At 37.3% G+C, this 22,109-nt stretch overlaps 1 protein-coding gene across 9 annotated transcripts in view; it reads right to left on the reverse strand.

Annotated features, from left to right (window-relative positions):
• SPAG9 (sperm associated antigen 9) overlaps positions 1–22,109 on the reverse strand; it is a 138,371-nt gene that overhangs the window by 29,792 nt on the left and 86,470 nt on the right. For 5 of the 9 annotated variants that reach the window (XM_004764845.3, XM_004764843.3, XM_045070248.1 and 2 more), the window contains 10 exons: positions 21,643–21,742; positions 15,312–15,433; positions 10,876–10,887; positions 9,113–9,170; positions 7,580–7,732; positions 6,983–7,034; positions 4,992–5,122; positions 3,018–3,074; positions 1,836–2,009; positions 738–867 (listed from right to left, as the gene is read on the reverse strand). In XM_004764845.3, the coding sequence (XP_004764902.1) occupies positions 738–867; positions 1,836–2,009; positions 3,018–3,074; positions 4,992–5,122; positions 6,983–7,034; positions 7,580–7,732; positions 9,113–9,170; positions 10,876–10,887; positions 15,312–15,433; positions 21,643–21,742 (989 nt within the window). The remainder of the gene's footprint in view (positions 1–737; positions 868–1,835; positions 2,010–3,017; positions 3,075–4,991; positions 5,123–6,982; positions 7,035–7,579; positions 7,733–9,112; positions 9,171–10,875; positions 10,888–15,311; positions 15,434–21,642; positions 21,743–22,109) is intronic. The other 4 variants (XM_004764847.3, XM_004764844.3, XM_004764850.3 and 1 more) reach the window with 1 other exon arrangement.

Genomic DNA, 22,109 nt, shown 5'->3' on the forward strand with positions numbered 1-22,109 from the left:
CTGAGATCATGACCTGAGCCGAAGGCAGCGGCTTAACCCACTGAGCCACCCAGGCGCCCTATGATCTCACTTCTGTGTGGAATCTTAAACAAACAAACATACAAAGCTCATAAACACAGAGAATAAACTGGCGGCTGCTAGAGGCAGGGGTGAGAGACAGGTGAAGTGCTTTGTAAAGGAGGTCAAAGGTACAAACTTCCAAAATCAGTCCTCCGGATGTAATGTATAGCACAGCAACTCTAACTAGTAATACTGTACTGCACAATTAAAGCTGCTAAGAGAGGTTAAAGTTCTCACTACAAGGAAAAAAATCTGTAACCATGTTTGCTGATGATGTTAACTACAGTTACTGTGGTGATGCTTTCACAATACATAAAAACATCAAATCATTATGTTGTGTACCTGAAACTAATATAATGTTATATGTCAATTATCCCTCAAAACAAAACAACAAAAACAAACAAACAAAAAACACAACGGATTACTTCAAGTCCGTGCACTTGGTAAACCTCCTGTTGACCCCCTGCCTCCTCCCAGACTCAGGCATTTCTTTTGAGTTCTGACGCTCCAAAAACCAGCCTGAGAACCACTACCATCAACCCTTCTGCAAGTGTGTGCCAAGTCCACGAACTTAAAATGAGCAGGTTTGAGACAGGTATTTAAATTCCTTCCTGCCCAGACATACTCCTCTCCCCTAGCACTTCCCACTAGATGCTCGTACCATGTTCACACCTTACCTGTTTGTACTTCTGAGGCAGACTCCAGCCAAAAGCCTGCACTCTACCATCTTCCTTCTGAACGTGGGCCTTTACCTGCCGATACTGCTCTCTCTTCTGTTCTCTGCGCGAGGCTAAGCTAGCTTCAGTTCTAAAATGCAAAGAAATTTCCCTTTTTAATTAAGGGAATATAACGACAGCAAATCTCCCCTTTCCTGCTGAGACAGCAAAAATGACAATAAAAAAATTTACAAAATTTCAGTTAAGATTCCTTCAAGATCTGCCTTTCTGAGAAGTATTAGCCTAAAGCTGGCCTTTTAAAGTTGTACAGTGGGTACAGCAGTCAAACTTTAACAGATTAGCAAGTAGCTTACTTTATTATGTTGAATCATCAGCCATCCGATTTCTATTGGGTTTCAGATTTTGGCCACATGAAAAGGAAAAATTCTTAAATATTTTTAGTTCCTCCCCTTTCTTTGTTCATTCAGCAAATATTTACTGAGAATTTTCTCATGCCAGGGAATGTGCTAGAAGTGATTAAAGATCAATAAATCCATATATTCTTAGGAAGATAATAAAGGTTAATTTCTGGACACCACTGCTTTGTTTCAGAAGACGGAAACGCAAACTAACTTGCTGTGTACGTCTTAGTTAACTAATCTGTGTGTCAGGCACTTTACATACCCTGGGTAATTTAACCCTAGTGTCTCTGAGACAGGCTATCATCCTCAATTTACAGCCAGAGAAACTAGGGCGAGAGGTTAGTTTGTCCAAGTTCATGTTCACTGATGAGCAGCAGAATCAGGAGGGAAAATCAACTTCTGACACCAAAGGAAATGTTCAAACATTTAGGATAAGGGCTTATATAGGCCTTTAACATTTTGCTAATATTCATCAGTGTTATTGAGCAGCAACAAAGACAACTTCTGTTTATGAAACCTGTGAAATGCAATGTTCATAAAAGATATTGACTACAAATACTTAAAGGTAGGCAGTCACATTACAGAGATGGCTTCTTTATAGACTTATGGGTACCTTACCACTGATCTGATAAGGGGCAAGAATGTTCTGAACTATTAACTTATTTGGAGCATAACTACTAGTCTGCAAAATACTTACTCTTCGCTAAGGAAATCAAAGGCTTTGGACTTATCCCCTGGGAGCTGAGATAAGGTGCTGCTTCTTTTCTTGACAGAAGGAGTAACATGAGAGGTGGGTGCATTGTATTTCAAATTAACAGGTGGTTCAGGCTTCTTAGTAGTATTACTTGAGGAGCTGAAAAGTCGGCTGAAACTAAAAAGAAAAAAGTGAGAGAGCGAGAGAGAGCAAGAGAGAGCACCCACTAGAGAGTGTTATTACATGCACTATAAAAAACAATCCATAACTTTCCATAAATTCCAGAGAGCTTTTAAAGGGCCATGAGTTAGGAACTGGCAGAAAGATTTTTTGTAGTCATACGCTGCATCCTTAGCAATAACTCACAGCCAAACTCAGACATTCAGGAAAGAGGAACTATTGCTTAGAATGGTAGATCCTGGCACTTTAATTAGCAATTCACATAATGAAAGGAAGAAACGCTGAAGTACAGGGAACTTCTTGTAATGAAGGAGTAAGATGGGTCCTAGCTCTTACTTGATAAGTAGTTGTTAAACAGCAAGGTTATAGCTGCATGGTTTGAACAGAAGCTTAGTTTGCCAGTTCTAAAAGTAGTAAGTACTGGAACACTTACTATCATTTTAATACACATCTTATACATTTTCTCATTAAGCTCAAATTATATATCTACCTTCATATCCACTTAAAAGAATTAACAGTTCTATTAATAGCAGATTCACCAAAAAGGGTAAGTTTAAAGTACAGTAAGTGCGCAGTTCTTCTGGCATGAATATAATTCAACTCTGAAACACACAAACACACTCACTACTCAAACCTACAGACATTAATTTCTATGCTTTACTTTGCAAAGTTCCTTACAATCACACAACCGGTGAATCCATATAACTTATTTACTGAGGATCCACGTAATTATCACTCTGAATAATTCCCCATAATTTTGATTTAATTTAGCAGAAGATTCTACCAAGTGCATAAGCAATAGGATGCAGCTTACGACAGCATGTTTGTCCTCAAGAATAGCCTTACCGAGCTGGCATGCTACATATCAAAAAGAAAAAAGTTCAACTTAGCTATATACTCCAAATTTTAAAAAGAAGGAGACACAAAATCATTCTCAGAAATATTTTGACTATAATCTTGTCTCAAAGTGCTCTTTAATGTCTTTATGTGTTTTTAGATACTTACAACTGCCAAATGCTTGACCTTTTCTTTTCCTGCATGGCTGGATTTTCTCTTGATGCACTATATTTAAAAAGAAAAACAAAGAAAGAAAAAATGTTTTATCAGTGAGATGTTTTAGCTTTTATCTGAAGAACAGGGGACACATCGAAGAGCTCAGTCCACTGACCAAGACAAGATTGTCATCTCTGCTGAACAGACAGCCAACATGCCTGAATGTAAATATTAAAAAAAAAAAAATTTATTGAAGAGAGATATCTTCAATAAAGGAAAAAGGATATTCTCCCTTTTGTCAAAATGTTGTCTTGTGAATCCTTAGCTTTACATAAAGGTCTTGAAAGTCCTCGTGCTCCAGCTCTCCTAAGATAACCTGTACCTTTACTGTTCTGATGGGTCATTTTTCATAGGATTAATACTTTCCACTACTGAAAAGATGACCAAAGAAAGGGATAAACTGGATTGATAGGTAGTTCAAGAAAATTTCAGAAAATAAGATGCTCCAAACTAATTTAGTAAGGTAGAAAGGATTCTGCTCTCATTATCAGGGCTCACTCTTCACATTTTTTTAAAGGACTAAATTGAAAACGTCTTTTAATTCAATGGAAAAGTTAAAAAAAACAAAAGACACCACTTTTTTTTTTTTTCACTTGTGGACTACCACATGGCTGCTAAAATAAAAAATAGCAATGAAAAGTGGAGCCTGCTGGGGAGCCTGGGTGCCCAGTCGGTTGAGCATCTAACCCTGGGTTTCAGCTCAAGTTGTGATCTCGGTGTTGTGGGATTGTGGAGTCTGCTTGAGATTTTTCTTCCTCTCCCTCTGTCCCTCCCATTTGTGCTTCTCTCTCTAAAATAAATCAATTGTAAAAAAGAAAAAAGAAAAGAAACTGAAGCCCCTCTATATAGCTCAATTTTTAAGATTTAGTTATTTATTTGAGAGAGATGGTGGCGGGAGAGAATCTCTAGCAGACTCCCCACTGAGCACAGAGCCCGACGACACAACCCAATCTCATGTCGCCATGATCATGACCCCAGCCGAAGCTGAGAGTCAGAGGCTTAACTGACTAAGCCACTAAGGTACCCCATGTCCATTTTTAAAATATTTATTATTTATGTAAAATCCATTAAATGTCTGAGTTAAGAACAAGCTTCTTAGTACATTAGCTTCTTGACCAATTAATGAAGATTAGAATACTGATCTCCTTCCTTCTCAGCAGCAATTACAAGTTTAGCAAATCGTAAATGTCTTATACAAAGTACTTCCATTCTAGTATGACACCAGTAAAGGACATACAGTTAAATAAATAATGTGCTCGCAAAGTAAAAGTTGGAGGTTAAAAAATGTGTTCACAATCTTTAAAACAATGTGTCAGTGTATCTGTACTATTATTGATAAATCTGACATGGGAATCCAAACTCAAAAATATGGGCAAATTCGGGGGGCAGCTAGTTCACGAACATTTCACGAGCTTTTCCTGTTACTGAGAATATGGCCATTAGATGGCAGCATTAGATGAGATCTAAGATCAGATCAGTGAAGATGTCAGCGGAAAGTACATTTTGTATAAACAGCCAGAAAGGGGGTGGGGGCAGGGAATTGGACAAGAGTATTTTACATAAAGACACAGAGTAAAAATGACTTAGTTTTCTGGGTGGCATGTAAAATTCGTTTCTTTCTCTGGCATTACTGTAAAAGTAGTGTCGATTTCTTTATTATTTTGAAAAAAGACCATCATTCCTAAGTAATAATAATTACCTTTTAGAGGTCATGGAAACATTCTCCAAGCGCCCTTTACCCACAAAAGGCACTCATTTTGGTCACACATACTGTCCCTAATCCCTAGTGTTATTTCAGAAAGTATTTCCTAGTAAACAGAGTACGAGGTTTGGATCCCCAAGACTGGACTCCAGTTCTGAGTGAAGGACTATTCAAACCTAGGAAACAATATTAGAAAAGCGCCAAGAGGCACATCTCGTACGAACCGAATCATCTCTGTCCATCGAACAGCTTCCTGAAGCTCCATCAATCTCTCCTTATATTGGTTTCTCTCCATTAGAACGCGGGCCATTTCTACTCTAGTAAATCGCTTCCTCTGGGCTGTGGGAATATCACTCTATAACAAAAAGAACACTGCAGATCACTCTGGGAGCCTATAACTGTTTTTGGTGTTGTTAAACTTTAGCGGAATCAAAGCTTTGAAATATTTCTTAATTTCTCATCTACTGGATCATTTAATGAAAAACAACCTAATATAAAAATAAAATCAACAAAGAGATTTTAGTAATTACTTATGACTGAAAAGAGGTAAACAATTTAATTTCTGAATAGAAATACAGATACTTGAACATAGTATAAAGGAAATACAAAGACCAGTGTAGATTCTTTTTTTTCTTTTTGACCAGTGTAGATTCTGAACTAAAACCAAGAAAGATGAACAAAGTTAATCTGTTGACATAGATTTAACATGCTTGTCTGGAAATGTTCCTCTAACAACATTATTTTAAGTTGATATTCTTTAACAAATACTAATTATTCAGCAATTTTTTACAAGTTAGTTTTAGTTCCAAAAGGGGTTAACTTATCTCAAACTACCCATCATCTACATATATTGGCTAGGTACCAAGGCACCCAATGGAAATACAAGCTGGAGACAAGTGTATTAACTATAATTCTTCTTAGAGAGAGTGAAGGATGTTAGTGTGGTAAGACTCAAAGAAGTATGCTCAAGTCAGCTTTCTTCTACTGTAATTCCTAAATGCTCTTCTGAGGAGGAAGACTGGTTTAATTATAGGGCTTTTGTTTTGCAAGTGTAAGTAAGAAAGAGGCTGAGTTTAGCCCTGGTGGACCTCCTCCTCTGTCCTCCAGCAACAGAGGATTCAAGGACTGAATATTTTCAAACATAATGCTGAGTAAAAGTAGTGGATCTCTAAGTATGAAATAAAAAACAATGAAAATTAAACCATATTTTATAAGGATACATATATGTGTGACATGATAAAATTATTATTTTTTTTAAGTGAGCTCTAGACCCAGGGTGGGGCTTAAACTCACCACGACTCCAAGATCAAGAGTTGCACGCTCTACCAACTGAGCCAGCCAGGTGCCCCCGCAAAATCCATTTTTTGAAAGGTAAGAAAATGATACATACAGGATTGTGGTCTCTTCAAGAGGGGAGGTAGCTTCAATGTTTGATAATGTTCTAGTTCTTAGATTAAGTGGTGGGTTCATTATATTATATTATTATACATATATAATATATATAATACATATTATATATAATTATAATATATATTTATATATAAATATATATTATATATTATTATATATGAATATATATTCATTATATTATTACATAATACATATACAGACAAATAATACATATTACATAATAAATTAATGTTTCATAACTTACCCATGTTATGTATATTTTTGGTATGTACCAAGTATTACATATTTAAAAAAAAATAGCAAGATTGCAGAGACATTAAATAATCATTCTGTACAGGGCACCCTGTACAGGTACTGTGATGCTAATTATATTGGTAAAAACTCATATTTAGTCTTTTGTATTTACATATGTTGAAAACAATATAAGCTGACTGCCTATTACTAAAGTTTTAGAATTCATCTTTTTTATGTTTAATACTATTAAACAACTTTTATAAACAAGCTTTCATATTTCTAAGTAAAAATTTGAGACAAAACAAACAATACTGAAATCCAAAATACTGCGGCTAGTCCTTGAGCTTGACCATGCAAACAAGGTCACAGCACAGAGCCACAGAAAAAAATGAGCACACCACACCTAGCCAGAAAGCCTGACCTCCAGATACCATGTGGGAGAGTACGCTGTCCTACTCATGACCACAAAGGGATCTTCTATCTTTCTATAATGCTATATCCAAAGCTTCATTAGTAAGCTTTCTTAAAAACCAAAAAGGATTAAGAAAAAAATCTGACATCATAAACCTACATCATCATCATCTTTTGCTTTTTGCCGTGCATCTTCGGCTTCTGCGCGAGCTCTGGTGGGGAAAAAAAAAAAAGAACTTGTTATTTGAGTTGTGTTCATCTTTTCAAGGAATGAAAGAGTAGGTCAAAATTTTTAATTGACACAAAATGAGTATTCTTCTCTTTCCAGAGTATTTAGTTCCCTTCACCTAGGGGAACATTAGTGTGGCACTGTTCTCAGGAAAAAAAAGTATTAAAGAAAGCTGGGTGAAAGGAAAACAATGTTTCTGATTTTCTTATGAGCAAATTTTCGAAAGGTTCTAAGTTTTTTCACTAGGATGGTGACAGCCTCAAAAAGTGACAATGATAAGGCTGGGCAAGCAGAATGGTGCGCTTACAGCAGAGCCACAGACAGGTACTAGGCTCCCTTACCCTCCCAGCACCGCCTGCTGCTCCTGAATGGCTGGAAAGGGCCACCCACTGGGGCTGGAGAAGGCTACCAGCGGCAGGGCTGGCCCAGCAGGGGTGGGGTGGGAGACACACTTGTGACCCTTTGTGGCCCAATGGCAAAGACCCATCAAAGACAGCTGGGTTCAGAGTGGCCAAGGCCTAAACTTACTTCCTAAGCTCCTCCTCCAGCTCCTTGTTCTTCTCCTCGAGCTTCAGCTTGGCGAGTTTCACAGCCTCCAGCTCCCCCTGCAACACGTCCTTCTCGCAGGTCAGCTCGTCCACCTTTGCGATCAAGTCGTTCTTCACTACATTCAGAGCATGTCTAAGAAACACGTTTTTCATGTATATCGTTACAAATGGATACCCTTCCTGTCTTTTAGCTTATTCTCTTACAGATGAAAGTAACTACATAATCAAAGCTGACTAACTTAGTATTTTGAAGATCTTCCACCCCGTGTTGTTTGTAGATAAAGATAAAAAAACACACAACCATAGAAGTTTTTACTCTTCCCACTTAGCGAAGAATAAACCGGGAAAGCAGAGCAGACTACCAACTAACAAAAATACCACAATTAACTAAGATGAAACTTTTACAAAATAGCATCCATAACGGTACTATTGTTAAACTCAAAGGGAAAAAAATCATCTAGTCAACAAATTTATCTTTGATCTTTACCTTTAATAATTGATGACAAAAAAGTATAAACTTGGGGTGGAAATCTGGGGGGAAAATTCTTTTTTTTTTTCTTTTTAATTTAAATTCAATTACCCAAGGTATAGCATTGGTTTTTGATATAATGCTGATGGAAAAAATAAATCTAGGAAAAAATAAATAGATCTAGTCCTTCTGCATATAGGTGGGCATAGTGCCTCATTAACTGCATTCTATTCTAGATCTACACAAATGTTCCAAAGTTGCTCTGACACAGCAAATTAACAAAGGGAACCGGGCCGCTTTTCCACAGGACTCAGGACCTGCCCCACTAACCAAGACTCCCGTATGTTTGAGGTTCTAAGGTCCCACAAATTACACCTGAAAACCATCAGCTATAGAGGACAGCTGGGCAGGGGATAGATCAAAAAACATTTATGTAGAACTAAAGAAACCCGGGCGCCTGGGTGGCTCAGTGGGTTAAGCCGCTGCCTTCGGCTCAGGTCATGATCTCAGGGTCCTGGGATGGAGTCCCGCATCAGGCTCTCTGCTCAGCTTCCCTTCCTCTCTCTCTGCCTGCCTCTCTGCCCACTTGTGATCTCTCTCTGTCAAATAAATAAATAAAATCTTTAAATACATTTTAAAAAATTTCTGTATATAGGGACGCCTGGGTGGCTCAGTGGGTTAAAGATATGCCTTCGGCTCAGGTCAGGATTCCAGGATCCTGGAATCGAGCCCACATCAGGCTCCCTACCCAGCGGGAAGTCTGCTTCTCTCTCTCTCTGACTTCCCCTGCTTGTGTTTCCTCTCTTGCTGTCTCTGTCAAAATACATAAAATCTTAAAAAGAAAAAATTGTGTATACTGGGGCACCTGAGTGGCTCAGTGGGTTAAGCATTTGTCTTGGGCTCAGGTTAGGATCCCAGGGTCCTGCTTAGCGGGGAGCCTGCTTCTCCCTTGCTCTGCCCCTCCCCTCTGCTTGTGTCTGCATGCGCGCGCTCTCTCTCTCATATAAATAAATAAAATCTTTTTAAAAATTTGTATATACTTACTTGGTTTCCAACAGTTGTGTATTTTCTAATATAAGATTCTCAACTTCACGACCCATTCCTACCAAAAAAATTTCAAAAAATAATTAAAACCTTTCAAAAAATTATCAAAAATTATATAAATTTGTATTATAATAAACTAGATACCCAAATTTTAATTTATAAATTGTATCTATCCTTTAGTATTCTTTCTATAATTTTTTTGATATATCTACTTGCATAGGTTATAAAAATTACAATTATCCATCAAAAACCAAAGATTTTGTTAGCCAATTCTTTGTAACGGTCTGTATTTTGTTTCTCATAATTATTTCAATTGATCAAGACTTTTCTGCCGAACATTCTAAAAAGTAGCAGTAAAAGATTTAGAGGGAAAAAAAGTGTAAGCATTAATATAGATCAGAAATCATTTCCAAATCACAGCTGGTATTTTAGGCTTTTGCCTAATAATTAGGTCTTACTAAGAAAGAACAGGCAGAAACAGGCCAAAGAAGGACGGAACCCCAATGCAGATGAAACCTTACCAAAGAAATTATGGTCTTAAAGCCCATGCATTCCATGTAAAGCAAAAACAAAGAACAAGAAATGTTTTATGTAAGAAACAGCATGAAAATAGATTATTAATCTGTAAAGTTTTATGCATGATATGAAATACACCTGGAATCACAGTGTTATGACTTAATGCATAATGATGTGCAAAAGATAGAAATTAAGATGATTTCCTCCATTCATAAGGATGTTCTCTGACATGTTATACCTAAAAAAAATGCTTTACCAATTCTTTTGTGCGATGAAACTGAATAATTGGATTGAAAATCCCAAATCAATAATATAAAGTTTCCTTCAAAGTGTCACCTCTGAAATAATAATCAGTTATGACTTTACAGAATCCTTTTAATAATTTAATGAGGACTGTAAGGCAGAGTATTCAATGCAAGATTCAATGCAATGATCTTCAGGGAGAAGAAAGTTACTTAATTTGCTACTTATAAGAAACTAAAGAAGTAAAACAACACACTAGGGAAGGTATCTCAAAAATATTACAAAAACAAAAAGGCAAAACAAAGCAAAGACCCACCATTCACTTATCCTAAGGTAATGTTGAAAAACTACATACAATGGAAGAAATATTATTCATATAACCCAGCTATACAGGAAGTCCTAAGAAACTATATAAGGAAAAGGAGTTAACGTGTCCCTTGATTTTTTAAAAGGTAATATTTCAAATGACTTAAAAGATAATTTAAAACCAGCCTAGGAATGCTAAAAATTGTATGCTCACATATGAACTCATACTTTGTCTGTATTATAATTATCTCAAATATTCTCAAAGATCAGTGTACTTCTACCATGAAGAACTAAATATCACATAGTAGCTTATTTAATCATCTATGTATTCTCCAAAGGGTGAAAATAAAGACAAACTAAAAAAGGTTTCCAAATTCCAATTCCAAATGAATTTTGGCAAGATATGCTGAAATATCTGCTTTTGACTAACGTTAACTTTTAATAAAGCTATACAGTCAGAAGAAATAGGTTTAGATTGGTTGAAAGAAGCTTATGTAATGACTATGTTTGCCATAAACTCTCAAGCATATAGGGAGATAAGCATAAAAGCTGAAAATATATGGAAGGCAAAATAAATAAATAAATAAATAAATAAAGTTGAGCAGAAAAAAATGATGAGAAAGCATTGCATGAGAATAGCAGCCAGGAACACCTTGCTTAAAAAGCAATAATAGTAAAGTATTTAAAAGCATACACACCAGAATATTCCCCTGGGTAAGCAGCCCAAGAGAAAAATGAATAAGAATCACAATTAGATTGTTTTCAGAAAGCAAGATCTCTGCTCATTTATTTCAGTGAGAGGAGACAATAAAATTTAAAAGACGCAGAGAAACAAACACAATAAAGTGTAAATATTATAAATAAGAGAAAATTTTGAAATATGTATTCTATGGGAATCGTATTTTGATAATGTAGGTTCTAAAGTTTACACACTCTCAGTGAAGATTTCTCTCAAAATCTCGTGTATAAATTTAATATATATGTCAACAGGACTGTCCAAAATTTTCATTTTGAAATGTATTGATAAAAACTAACTCATAAGTGTAAGAAAAACATAACTTGGAGGTAGCCCCATTTCTATTGAAGGTTTCAACCAAACATAAACTTAGGTCTGATTTGGAAACTCTAACTATTAAAAACATGCAAAAAACTGCCTGGCAGGTTTTAAAGTCACAGAAGTCTCATTTGGATTTTAGCATCAACGCTCAAGCTAGGTTCATAGTTGGGCCTCCAAATTATCTGTCAATCCCTTGAGAAAGTATGCACAATTTTATCTACCTATACATGCATTTTTTCAAAAGTACACTGCTTTCTTACAAATTCTTCCATAAAGGAGTTTTAATCCTAAAAGGTGAAGAATCACAGAATTGGAGGGGAAATAAAACCATTAGAACTATTTAGCAATCCATTCACTTAATTGCTGTGCTATGGTCCTAAAGACTCAATAGAAAGCAACAGATAAAGCTGTCTTGGCCACACTGAGCTCAGAGCCTACCCAGAGAGGTGAGTACATACAAAATTACCGTAAAGTATAAAGAGTGGCATAGTAAAAAATATGAGTGCCATGAGGATACATTTCAGGGACAACTAAGCTTTAAGTAGGGGATCAAGGCAGAATTCCAATAGGAGGATATGCCATTTAAGAAAAGGCAAGGAGATTTATAAAGAGATATGCAGTTTTTGCTTTTGTTTTTGTTTTTTAAAGAAAAGGGAGTAAGGAAGCCTTGGTGATTGCTTCTGAGAGAAGAAGGAGAGATTCCAAATGGAGAACTCCGTGGACGGTGAGGTATTCACGGAGACAGTACCTGCTGGACCAAGAACAGCACTGAACAGAACAATGAACACAATGAACTGAGCTGTAGGCACATCAAATGTAAAGCCCTACAAATCACCTTAGAGGTGTCTCCTGGGCTGTTTCAAAATAACAGTCTGGGGCTCTAGAAAAAGATGCTGAAAGGAGATAAACACTGCAGAGCTATTTTCCATGAAAGCCTAGAAGCAAGGGCAAATAGGATTTCCCAAACAAAGAAGCGGGCCTGGAATACTGATATCCTCAAAGATGGGCAGAGGGAAGAGGATCCTGCAAAGACTGAAAAAGAATAGTCAGAGGCAGAAAAGTCTGTTTTCACAGAAATCCAGCAAAGATGGAGTTAAAGACAAATGTTATCTGAGAAGTCCTGTGAAAGAACAGAGAAGGAACACCGGATATAGTAAACAAGGCTGTTTCACTACATGTGAGTGTGGGGAAGAATGCCCATATGGAGGACAGGGGGATGAGATGCAAGTGGGAAAGGGGAAATCCTGACAGTTAAAAGCAGCTACACTTTTAAGAAGTTTACTTTGTTTGACCATGTATCACAATCATCTAGAATAGTGTCAGACACATAGCGGATACCTCCTCGGAATTGCTGCATAAAGATGTGACCAGAAATGGAAGGAAAGGGAGTGACAGGATATGAAGGTACTGGAAGGTACTGAAGATAGAGGTGCAGAGGAAGAGGAGGGGCAGTACTTTCATTCTTAAGTGGAAAAGATTTGAACATGTTTAAATGACAAAAAAAAAAAAAAGAAGTAAAGATAGTGAAGTTGAAAATACAGAAAGATAATCAAGAGAAAGAAAATCCCAATAGGAGGATGTATGCCTTCCAAGTTCTAGGTACATGACTAAAGTGAATGGGAAAAGGATCAGTGAAAATAAGGAAGTCAAGAGACAAGGACAAATGGGGGTGGGGAGGGCTTTACCTCTTTTATATAATTAAAAGCAGAAAAAATAATCTAAGTGTGGGATATATGCATAATGATTGCAAAATATACCCTCAAACAAGTATACCCTCAAACAAGAGAAGAGTTTTACAAAAATATATTACAATAACATAGTAATCAAGAAATAAACAGAGTTACAGAAATGGGACTATGTATTTATTAACCCGAGTTAATTAAAGAACTTTGGGAAATGATTTTGGTGGTTTCACTATCTTCCATTTCCTCAACCACTATCATGAAATTGTACAGAAGAGAAGCCAGGGAACAACTAAGTGCCTTGAAAGTTCATTTACCATCTTTGGCCAAAGGGTATTCATGCAGGACTAAGTCACTACACTTAAGGTGATATAGTAAAAACTTCTAATCTGGAACATTCTAGAGATAAATATATCAATATCTACAAAAGGAAAAATACACTAGTTTACACTCTATTTCTTATTTTCAAACCAGAAAGAAAACCAGAGTATTAGGATTTTGCTTTTAACCTATTCCTTATGGTTAATTTTCTGACTTAAAGAATGGAAGTTTTCAGAAAACACAAGATTTTAAAAGACCACAATTATTTCTAAGTACTCTGTGGGTTCTTAACTCTTCACAAAAAGGAAAGTTTGGGATCACCAACCTCAAAAATTATATTATTCCATACTGGAATATTAAGTAGCAGAATATACAAACCGAATTTAAAAGGATGCAGGAATTTGGGGGGCGCGTATATTGATTCTGGTGATTATACAATTCCATGCTTTTGTTAAAGGTCAAAAAAATTCACCATAAAGAGTGATTTTTTTACTGTACATAAATTTGAATATAAATTCAAATACTTAAAAATTCTTCTTTCCAGCATTTTTTGTACCTACTGTTCAAATATGCCAAGGGACTCAGTTTCATAAAAGGAACTTTTCATTCACAATTTAATGTTAACTAAAGTTAAAGTGTAAATTTAAAAATGGGGTATTCCTTAAGAATTAGGAACTAATTCCTAATTCTAAGGAATTAATTCCTTAAGAATTAATCTTTACCCCTCCTTGAGAAATGCAAACTCATTCAATTGCCTCCAGTACTTAACTTCTACTTTAATGGTGGGAGTTTATGTCTAATTCAGGAAGTTTGATTTATAATAAACTTTCACTCTCTCTTACTAGATGGACTGTGAGTTCCATTTAGACAGAACTTATGTTTCCTTCAAAAAATACTTGAAACTTTCGAGAACATAATGGCAATCAATAAATTTAACACAAAATAATGCAAGGAATCCCACTCCACAGTCACAAAAATTGACAAAAAGTACCTTTTGAGAACACTATAGTCTGTATTATAATTATACTAACAGATACATAATAGATACATACATTTCTTCAAGGCTGGTATCTATTCCAAAGGCAAGGGTTTTTAATGCCATAAAGCTTTCAATCTCTGTAAGATCTTAAGTTATAAAAAGATACGCCAAAGCTAACTGACATAAGTCAAAATCATGTAATTATTGTTCAAAGAGACTTCAGAGATCACCTAAAGCAGGAGTCTATACACTCTTTCTGTAAAGGGTCGGAGGGTAAATATTTTAAGTCTTTGTAATCCAAAGGATCTCTGTAACAGACTACTTAACTCTTCTGTTATGTGCCAAAACAACTATAGACAATAAGTGAATGAATGAGAGTAGCTGTGTTCCAATAAAGCTTTATTCATACACACAGGCGATGCACTGGGTGTGGACCTATGAGCTACACGGTTTGCTCAACCCCTAAACTTGAATCCGGCTCCTTCATTTTATACACAAAGAAACTAAGGCCAGGAGAGGTTAAGCTCTTTGGCAAAGGTCACCAGATAAATAATGGAAGAGCCAAATGCAGTATTCTTTTTTCAAACCAGTTGTTCTTCAAAAACACAAATGCTAAAATGATTACCTTCCCTATATAGCTAAAACAGAATATTCTGTGAAATCTCAGAAAAAACAAGTATTACATTTTCTTTTTTAATTAAAGTCAACAGAATTTAAAGAACTCTATAAGCCAGGGACTACCTATCAATCTATACATCTGGATGCACACACACACACATACACACACACAGATATACATCACTGTGTTCCTTATGTGTAATACAGTTCTTGGACTATAGCACATATTCAGTAAAATGTGCTATATGAATTTCAAAATACAAATTAAAGTGCAATTCAACGAGAGGGATATCCATATATAAAGACGCTTTCATTTAAAGCTTTTATGATCTCAAAGAATACATTCCTATTAATTACCTGAAAGTGTAATAACTGTGTGCTACTGATCAGTTAGGGACATTTTAAAGGAATTTTTAATTAAATCATTTAAAAAATAGATTTCTAAAACAGTATACTTCTTCAGATAAGCTATCATACCTAGTAAATCTGCTCCTTCATCCACATCTCCAATTAGGCCTGAGCCAGCTGAAGACAGTTCTTCAAAGAGAGATTCTGTATTACGATCAAAAGCTTTGTTTTCTATGCCTTTGGTGGGAGTGCTGTGCAACAGAAATAACACAACCAAATCAACATATATTACAGACTTTATCAACAGTGTAAAGTGAATACAATAGGCAAATAATTGTCCACTTGTTATTGACATTTAGTACAAAATATAATTTTAAAAGATTTCTAAAAGGTTTCCTGTGGAATTCCCATTAAACTCCACAGAAAGAACTGAAGAAAATACAGAATGCTTATTTTTTGGTTATATCCCAGTAAACACAAACAATAAATGACAGCTAACAGAGCACAACTCTGCCTTGTATCAGACATTATATAAGCACTTTACCTAGATTTCCTTACTGAATCCTCCACCTACTCTACAAAGGAGGTACTATTATCCCAATTCTATAGAATAGGAAACCAAAGAGATGAAGGAATTTCCCAAGATCATTCAGCAAATGAGAGAAGGAAGAAGGATTCAAACCCAGACAGCCAAGCTTCAGAATCCAGGAGATTACCTAACCGCCATGTTTTATGTTGTCTGGATATAAAATGGCATGGGCATTTTATTTTTAAGGGCAATTATAGTATCTGTTAAAATTCAGAATACAAATACCATCTGATTCAAGAATTCACTGTCAAAAAAATCCTACAAAAATCCTGTCCTAAGAAAGTAATTAGGAGGGGCAACTGGGTGACTCAGTGGGTTAAGCCCTCTGCCTTAGTAAACTCAGGTCATAATCCCAGGGTCCTGGGATTGAGCCCCGCATCAGGCTCTCTGCTCAGCAGGGAACCTGCTTCCCCCCCTCTCCCTCTGCCTGCCTCTTGCCTACTTGTGATCTCTCTCTCTGTCAAATAAAAAAATAAAATCTTTAAAAAAAAAAAAAAGAAAGAAAGAAAATAATTACAAATGTAAAAGAATGGTCTGAGCAGCATTCTTATAGTAGCTAAAAGCTGAAATGACCTTAATGATCATTTATAGGCCACAGAGAAGTTACGGATATACATAAATGTTAAAGATTTTTAACTTTATAGTTAAAAACTAAAGAAACCCATTATAAAGAGGTGTTTTTTAAAAAAGCAAGGGGATGCCTGCATAGCTCAGTGGATTAAATGTCTGCCTTCTGCTCAGATCATGGTCCCAGGGTCCTGGGATCAAGTCCCATTTCAGACTCTTTGCTCGCCAGGGAGTCTGCTTTTCGCTCTGCCTGCCTTTCCCCCTGCTTGTGCACACACACACACACTCTCTTTCTCTCTCTCTGACAAATAAATAAATAAATAATAAAAAGTAAGTTACAACACAGTGTATATAAGCCCTTTACAGCATGGAATATGCAAAGAAATGGGAAAATGTATATGTTTGTGCTTTAATGTTATATTAATAGAAAAAAGTTGGGGTGCTGGGTGGTGCAGTTGGTTAAGTGTCTGACTCTTGGTTTTGGTTCAGGTCATGATCTCAGGGTCATGGGATGGAGCCCCATGTTGGGTTCTGTGCTCAGCATGGAGTCTGCTTAGGGTTCTCTCTCCCTCTGCCCCTGCCCCCCTGGTTTTCTCTCTAAAATAATAAATAAATCTTTAAAAAAAAAAAAAGTTTGCACAGGACTTCCAGTTAAACATGCTGGACTAAACATAGTCATTTTCCACCTATAGAACATAGGGAATAGAAAAAGAAATTGCAGCAGATGGAATGTGAACAAAACTGTGTCAGATGGAAAATAGGCAAACAGGAGAAAGTGATTTGACCAATCAGAAAAAGCTGAAACCTAAGCCACTAGCGTTTAGGGAGGAACTCAGCATGCTGCCAGAACCTCTGAAAGGACCAGGCACTGAAAGAACAAGCAATCTACAGAAAGATGCATGCAAGGGAGAACACAAAACAGAAGGCTGGGATGAAAGACAGCAGAAGAAGCAGTAAGAGAGAGATCCAGTCCTCCAGAACACAGACCTCCCTCCCCATAGCATTGCTCCCTAAACAATGGATGCCATATCTACATGTTAAAAGCTGGAAACCAGAGAATCAGCATCAATTACTTCAGTTCCAGCAAAACAGCCACGGAGCATAAGACCTTTAAAGAAGGCCTTTATTAAAAATAAAGAGTCCAAAAACAAATGCACTAAGACAGAAGCACTCAGAGCAAAAAGGAGACAACTCAAGCAACAGAAAAAAAAAAAAACATAGAACAACAACAACTAATTTTTTTCAGACTAAACATTGTATTCACAAAAGAAGAGCAGGATGTTATGAAGAGTAATCTTAAGGTTTAGGGGGGAAAAAAAAATCAATGAGGGTTGAAAGATAAAGTTGAAGAAATCATATGAAAGTTAGGACAAAAAAATAGAAGGGAGGAGGTAGAATTATGAAGGTTAGTCCAGGATGTTCAATAGCTACCTAACAGATATTCCAGAAAGAGGAAAGGACAACAGTAAGGAGAAGTAACAAAATTTCTCAGAACTGGGAGATATGAATTTCCAGATGAAAGTACTTGCCACATATAAGATACAAAAGAAGACCCCCTACATCAAGCACACAATCAATTTTTTTAAAGATTTTATTTATTTATTTGAGAGAGAAAGAACATGAGAGGGGAGGTCAGAGGGAGAAGCAGACTCTCCATGTAGCTGGGAGCCCAAAGCAGGGCTCGATCCCAAGACTCCGGGACCATGACCTGAGCTGAAAGCAGTTGCTCAACCAGCTGAGCCACCCAGGCACCACGATCAATGAATTTTTAAAGGAGAGGGGCACATGAGGGATAAAGTGAAGATCCTAAAATCTTCCAGAGAAAATAAACAAAAAAGCAAGAACCCAAATGGCAACTCTCAAAACTCAACATGATAATGAAGCAACGTCTTCACAATTCTGAAGGAAAACTTCTGAATATTTTCCAACCTAGAATTTCTGTTAGCCACTCAGCACCAAGTCTGAGATTCTCTCTCCCTCTCTGCCCCTCCCACTTGTGCTCTCTCTCTAAAATAAATCAATCTTAAAAAAGAAGCACCAGCAATAAGATGACTAGGGATCCCGGAAACAGAAGATCCAACAGAGACAGAGGTGACGTGAATTCCCAGCGTGATAGTGAGGTCAAACACCAGGACCAGAGCCCATGACACCTGGGCTGGAAGATGCGAAAAAAAGACCCCAGGATAGAGGGTGCAGGGAAGCTGGCTTTACATTTGGCCATTTTGAGAGTGTTTACATTTATGATTCACAAGGTACCTCTCCTTGAACTAGCAATCGGTATGCAGAAGCCTAAGCAAACAAAACAAAACAAAAATCCAAGAGGTTTTACTAATTCCAGAAAAACAAAGTTGCACAAGATAGGAAATATAATCACAGCATATTCTGTTGATAACCTGTGATCAGTATCTATATAGTCATAATGATTTAAAAAATGAATGTTAATGTAACAAAGACTGAATTATATTGAGAGGATGAAAGGAAGGTAAGGTGGTGTCATCTTCACTATAAGGTCCACAGCTAGTATCACAGCATTTCTAAAACCAGAGTTCCTCACCTGATCCACAGAATACAGAAAAGGATCTAAGTGACAATCTTCTCAATGCTACATGCACAAGAGTGCAGCTAATTCATTATACAGAAGAAGCCTTGGGGCATTAAGGCTTAATTTTCTCACAGAATCCCAGCTGTGAACAGAAGGAACAAGGAAAAGAAGCACAAGGATGTGACATAGATACCTGAGGAAAAACAGCAAAAGAGAACTAAGATGTGGCTGCCACCACCGTCACATCCACAGTCATGGGGAAGCACGAGTTCTCCGGGGACATGACTCGTGAAGACCGCTCTAAGGTGGTCAGTTAGGTGCTCAACAAGATGGCAGGAGTTGAGTTTGACAAGGACCTGCCCAACAGGAAGGCATGCATCAGCTCTGAGAGTGTGGACACTCTGCTGGAGACCCTGGAGAAAGAGGAAAAGCTGTTTCTAACCCTGGCCCAAAGTAGCCATGGCCTGGAACCCTGGGCCTAAGAAGGACGAAAGGGGGGACGCCTGGGTGGCTCAGTTGGTTAAGCAGCTGCCTTCGGCTCAGGTCATGATCCCAGTGTCCTGGGATCGAGTCCCACATCGGGCTCCTTGCTCAGCAGGGAGCCTGCTTCTCCCTCTGCCTCTGCCTGCCATTCTGTCTGCCTGTGCTCACTCTCGCTCCCTCTCTCTCTCTGATAAATAAATAAAATCTTTAAAAAATAAATAAATAAATAAATAAATAAAAGAAGGACGAAAGGGGGCAGAACGCTGACCCTCTCCTGCCCTCCAGACAGACCTGGGGCCTGGCAGTCCTGCTCAGGGACGGGTGTTTCTACAGACACCCTTCTTTAGCCTGCTGGCCCTCCCCAGCATCCCTGCAATGAAGCTGAGCCACTTTTGTTGAGAAAAAAAAAAAAAAAAAAAGAGAGAACGAAGTGAGAGACACTGCCGCTTGAGAATGGTACTAAGGGGTGGGTAGGGGCAAGGGACTACTACTGCCCTTCATATTTTGAATTATTACCATTTGACCTTACTATTAGACTTACATGCGTTAGTCTAATAAAATTTATTTTTTCATTTTTAAAGAGGTTCAGGATGATAAACTGAAACTGCTAATAAGTGGCTGTGTCTTCTAGGCTTAGGAAAGTAAAGATGAAAAGCAAATTTCACTTCTTACACTCTGCATTGTTTTCTTTTTTCTTTTCTTTTTTTTAAGAGAGAGCGTGCACGTGCCAGTGGTGGGAGAGGGGGAGAGATAGGGAGAGGGAGTGAGAACTTCCCAAGCAGGCTCCACACCCAGAGCAGAGACTGGCACAGGGCTCAGGGCTCAACATGGGGCTCTGATCTTATAGGCCCTGAGATCATGACCTGAGGCAAAATCAAGAGTCAGACACTTAGCCAACTGTGCCACCCAGGCACCCCTGCGTTGTTTACATTTGTAAACAAATAATAAAAAATATTTTCACAGAACAAGGCCTTTGGAATCAGAGTCCTAGATTGAATGGCAGCTCTACTTGCTGACTAGGTTATGTTTGCCAAGTTATTACACATTTCTGAGCTTCCTTAACTGTAAAATGGGGATGAAGACATTGACTCCATAAGGTTGTAATTAAAATTATATTACATGATTGGGGCACCTGGGTGGCTCAGTGGATTAAGCCACTGCCTTCGGCTCAGGTCATGATCTCAGTGTCCTGGGATCGAGCCCCGCATCGGGCTCTCTGCTCAGCAGGGAGCCTGCTTCCCCCTCTGTCTCTGCCTGCCTCTCTGCCTACTTGTGATCTCTCTCTCTGTCAAATAAAATAAATAAAATCTTTAAAAAAAAATTATATTACATGATGATGAAGACAATAATACTAACATTTATTCAACTGGGCCCTTTGCCAATGATTTAACACACCTTGATTGATATAATCATAATCATCTGAGGTATTATCACATTTCCTTTTTATGAAGGAGAAAATACATGTCAGATTCAAATCCAAGGCAGTATTTGAACCCACACAGTCTTACTCTAGGTTAATGCTTTTAACCACAATTGTAGTGATCAATAAATGGCATGTATTTTTATAGTCTTTATTATTAAAAGATAAATGTTATGGAAGAAATTAAAAGAAACGCAGTAGCTCCTGCGTGAAGTTCCTGAACATCCATACACTTTAGAATACCTTGATTAAGATGATAGGTAACAATTCTCTTCCCAACACTAAATAGGCTCACCATGTAATGAAACTAATTTCTTCCAATAATGAGATCATTACAGTTTGATCTTTTTTTGTTTTGTTTTTTTGAACAGGCTCCACACCCAACATGGGGCTTGAACTCACAATCCTAAGATCAAGAGTCAACTGCTCTACTGACTGAGCCAGCCAGGCATCCTGAAACCATTACAGTTTTGAAGTGAGTACATATGCTTCTTCCTGATCTGGTAGAAGGAACAAAGGTTGCTCAAATTGTTACTTCCCCCTACTCCTGTTTCTATATTTCCCCATTTCTAAAAAGTATTGGTTACATCTTAGCTGTCTTCTTCCTCTATCCTTCTATATACTCCTAATCCCTGATGCTGCAAAGGCAACATTTCACCACAAAACATTTCGACCACTTACAATGTCCAGTTTCAAAAATGGAAACTAGAATATAATATTAATATTTCTTCAGCAAAACATGTGAATGCCCTTTATTTCTGGCAAGAGACCAGAGAATAACAGTATGCTTCTCGGAGAGGGGAAAGAAATGTCTTCATCTAAAAAAAAAAAAAAAGTCTTCATCTGACATTGACAGTACCTTGAGCCTTTATATCCACTGAGATCCTTGTCCATATCCAACTCAGGAGTGGATTCAATGATTGCTTGAACTTCTGACTTCTCTTCATTTTCAGCCGAGCCTTGGGAAAAGGACAAGATGACATAAATAATGCATGTATCACATACTGACCCTAATATGAAAAATCCTTTGCTTCAATGGTTATAAATACATCATTTGATCATAAAATAATTTTAAGGTTGAGTTCTAGGAAACATGGGGTTAGACAAGATATCATATATTCTAAACAGTGAGTATCAGAAACTGATAAATAACCAAAGTTTTTACTTGTATTTCTTGGGACACAGTCCATTTTATCCTAGGGCAGAACTCCTTGTTTGTTTATTTACTAATTTAGGTGTGAAATACAGAGAAATTAAGACTACTGTCCTACCTTTCAGGCTCTCCATTCCCCAAGCTCCCCAAATCTGTCTCTCAAAAACATTGAT

This window comes from Mustela putorius, unplaced genomic scaffold, assembly GCF_011764305.1.
Source record: "Mustela putorius furo isolate JIRA1106 unplaced genomic scaffold, ASM1176430v1.1 tig00003962_pilon_pilon_pilon, whole genome shotgun sequence".
NCBI lineage: Eukaryota > Metazoa > Chordata > Mammalia > Carnivora > Mustelidae > Mustela > Mustela putorius.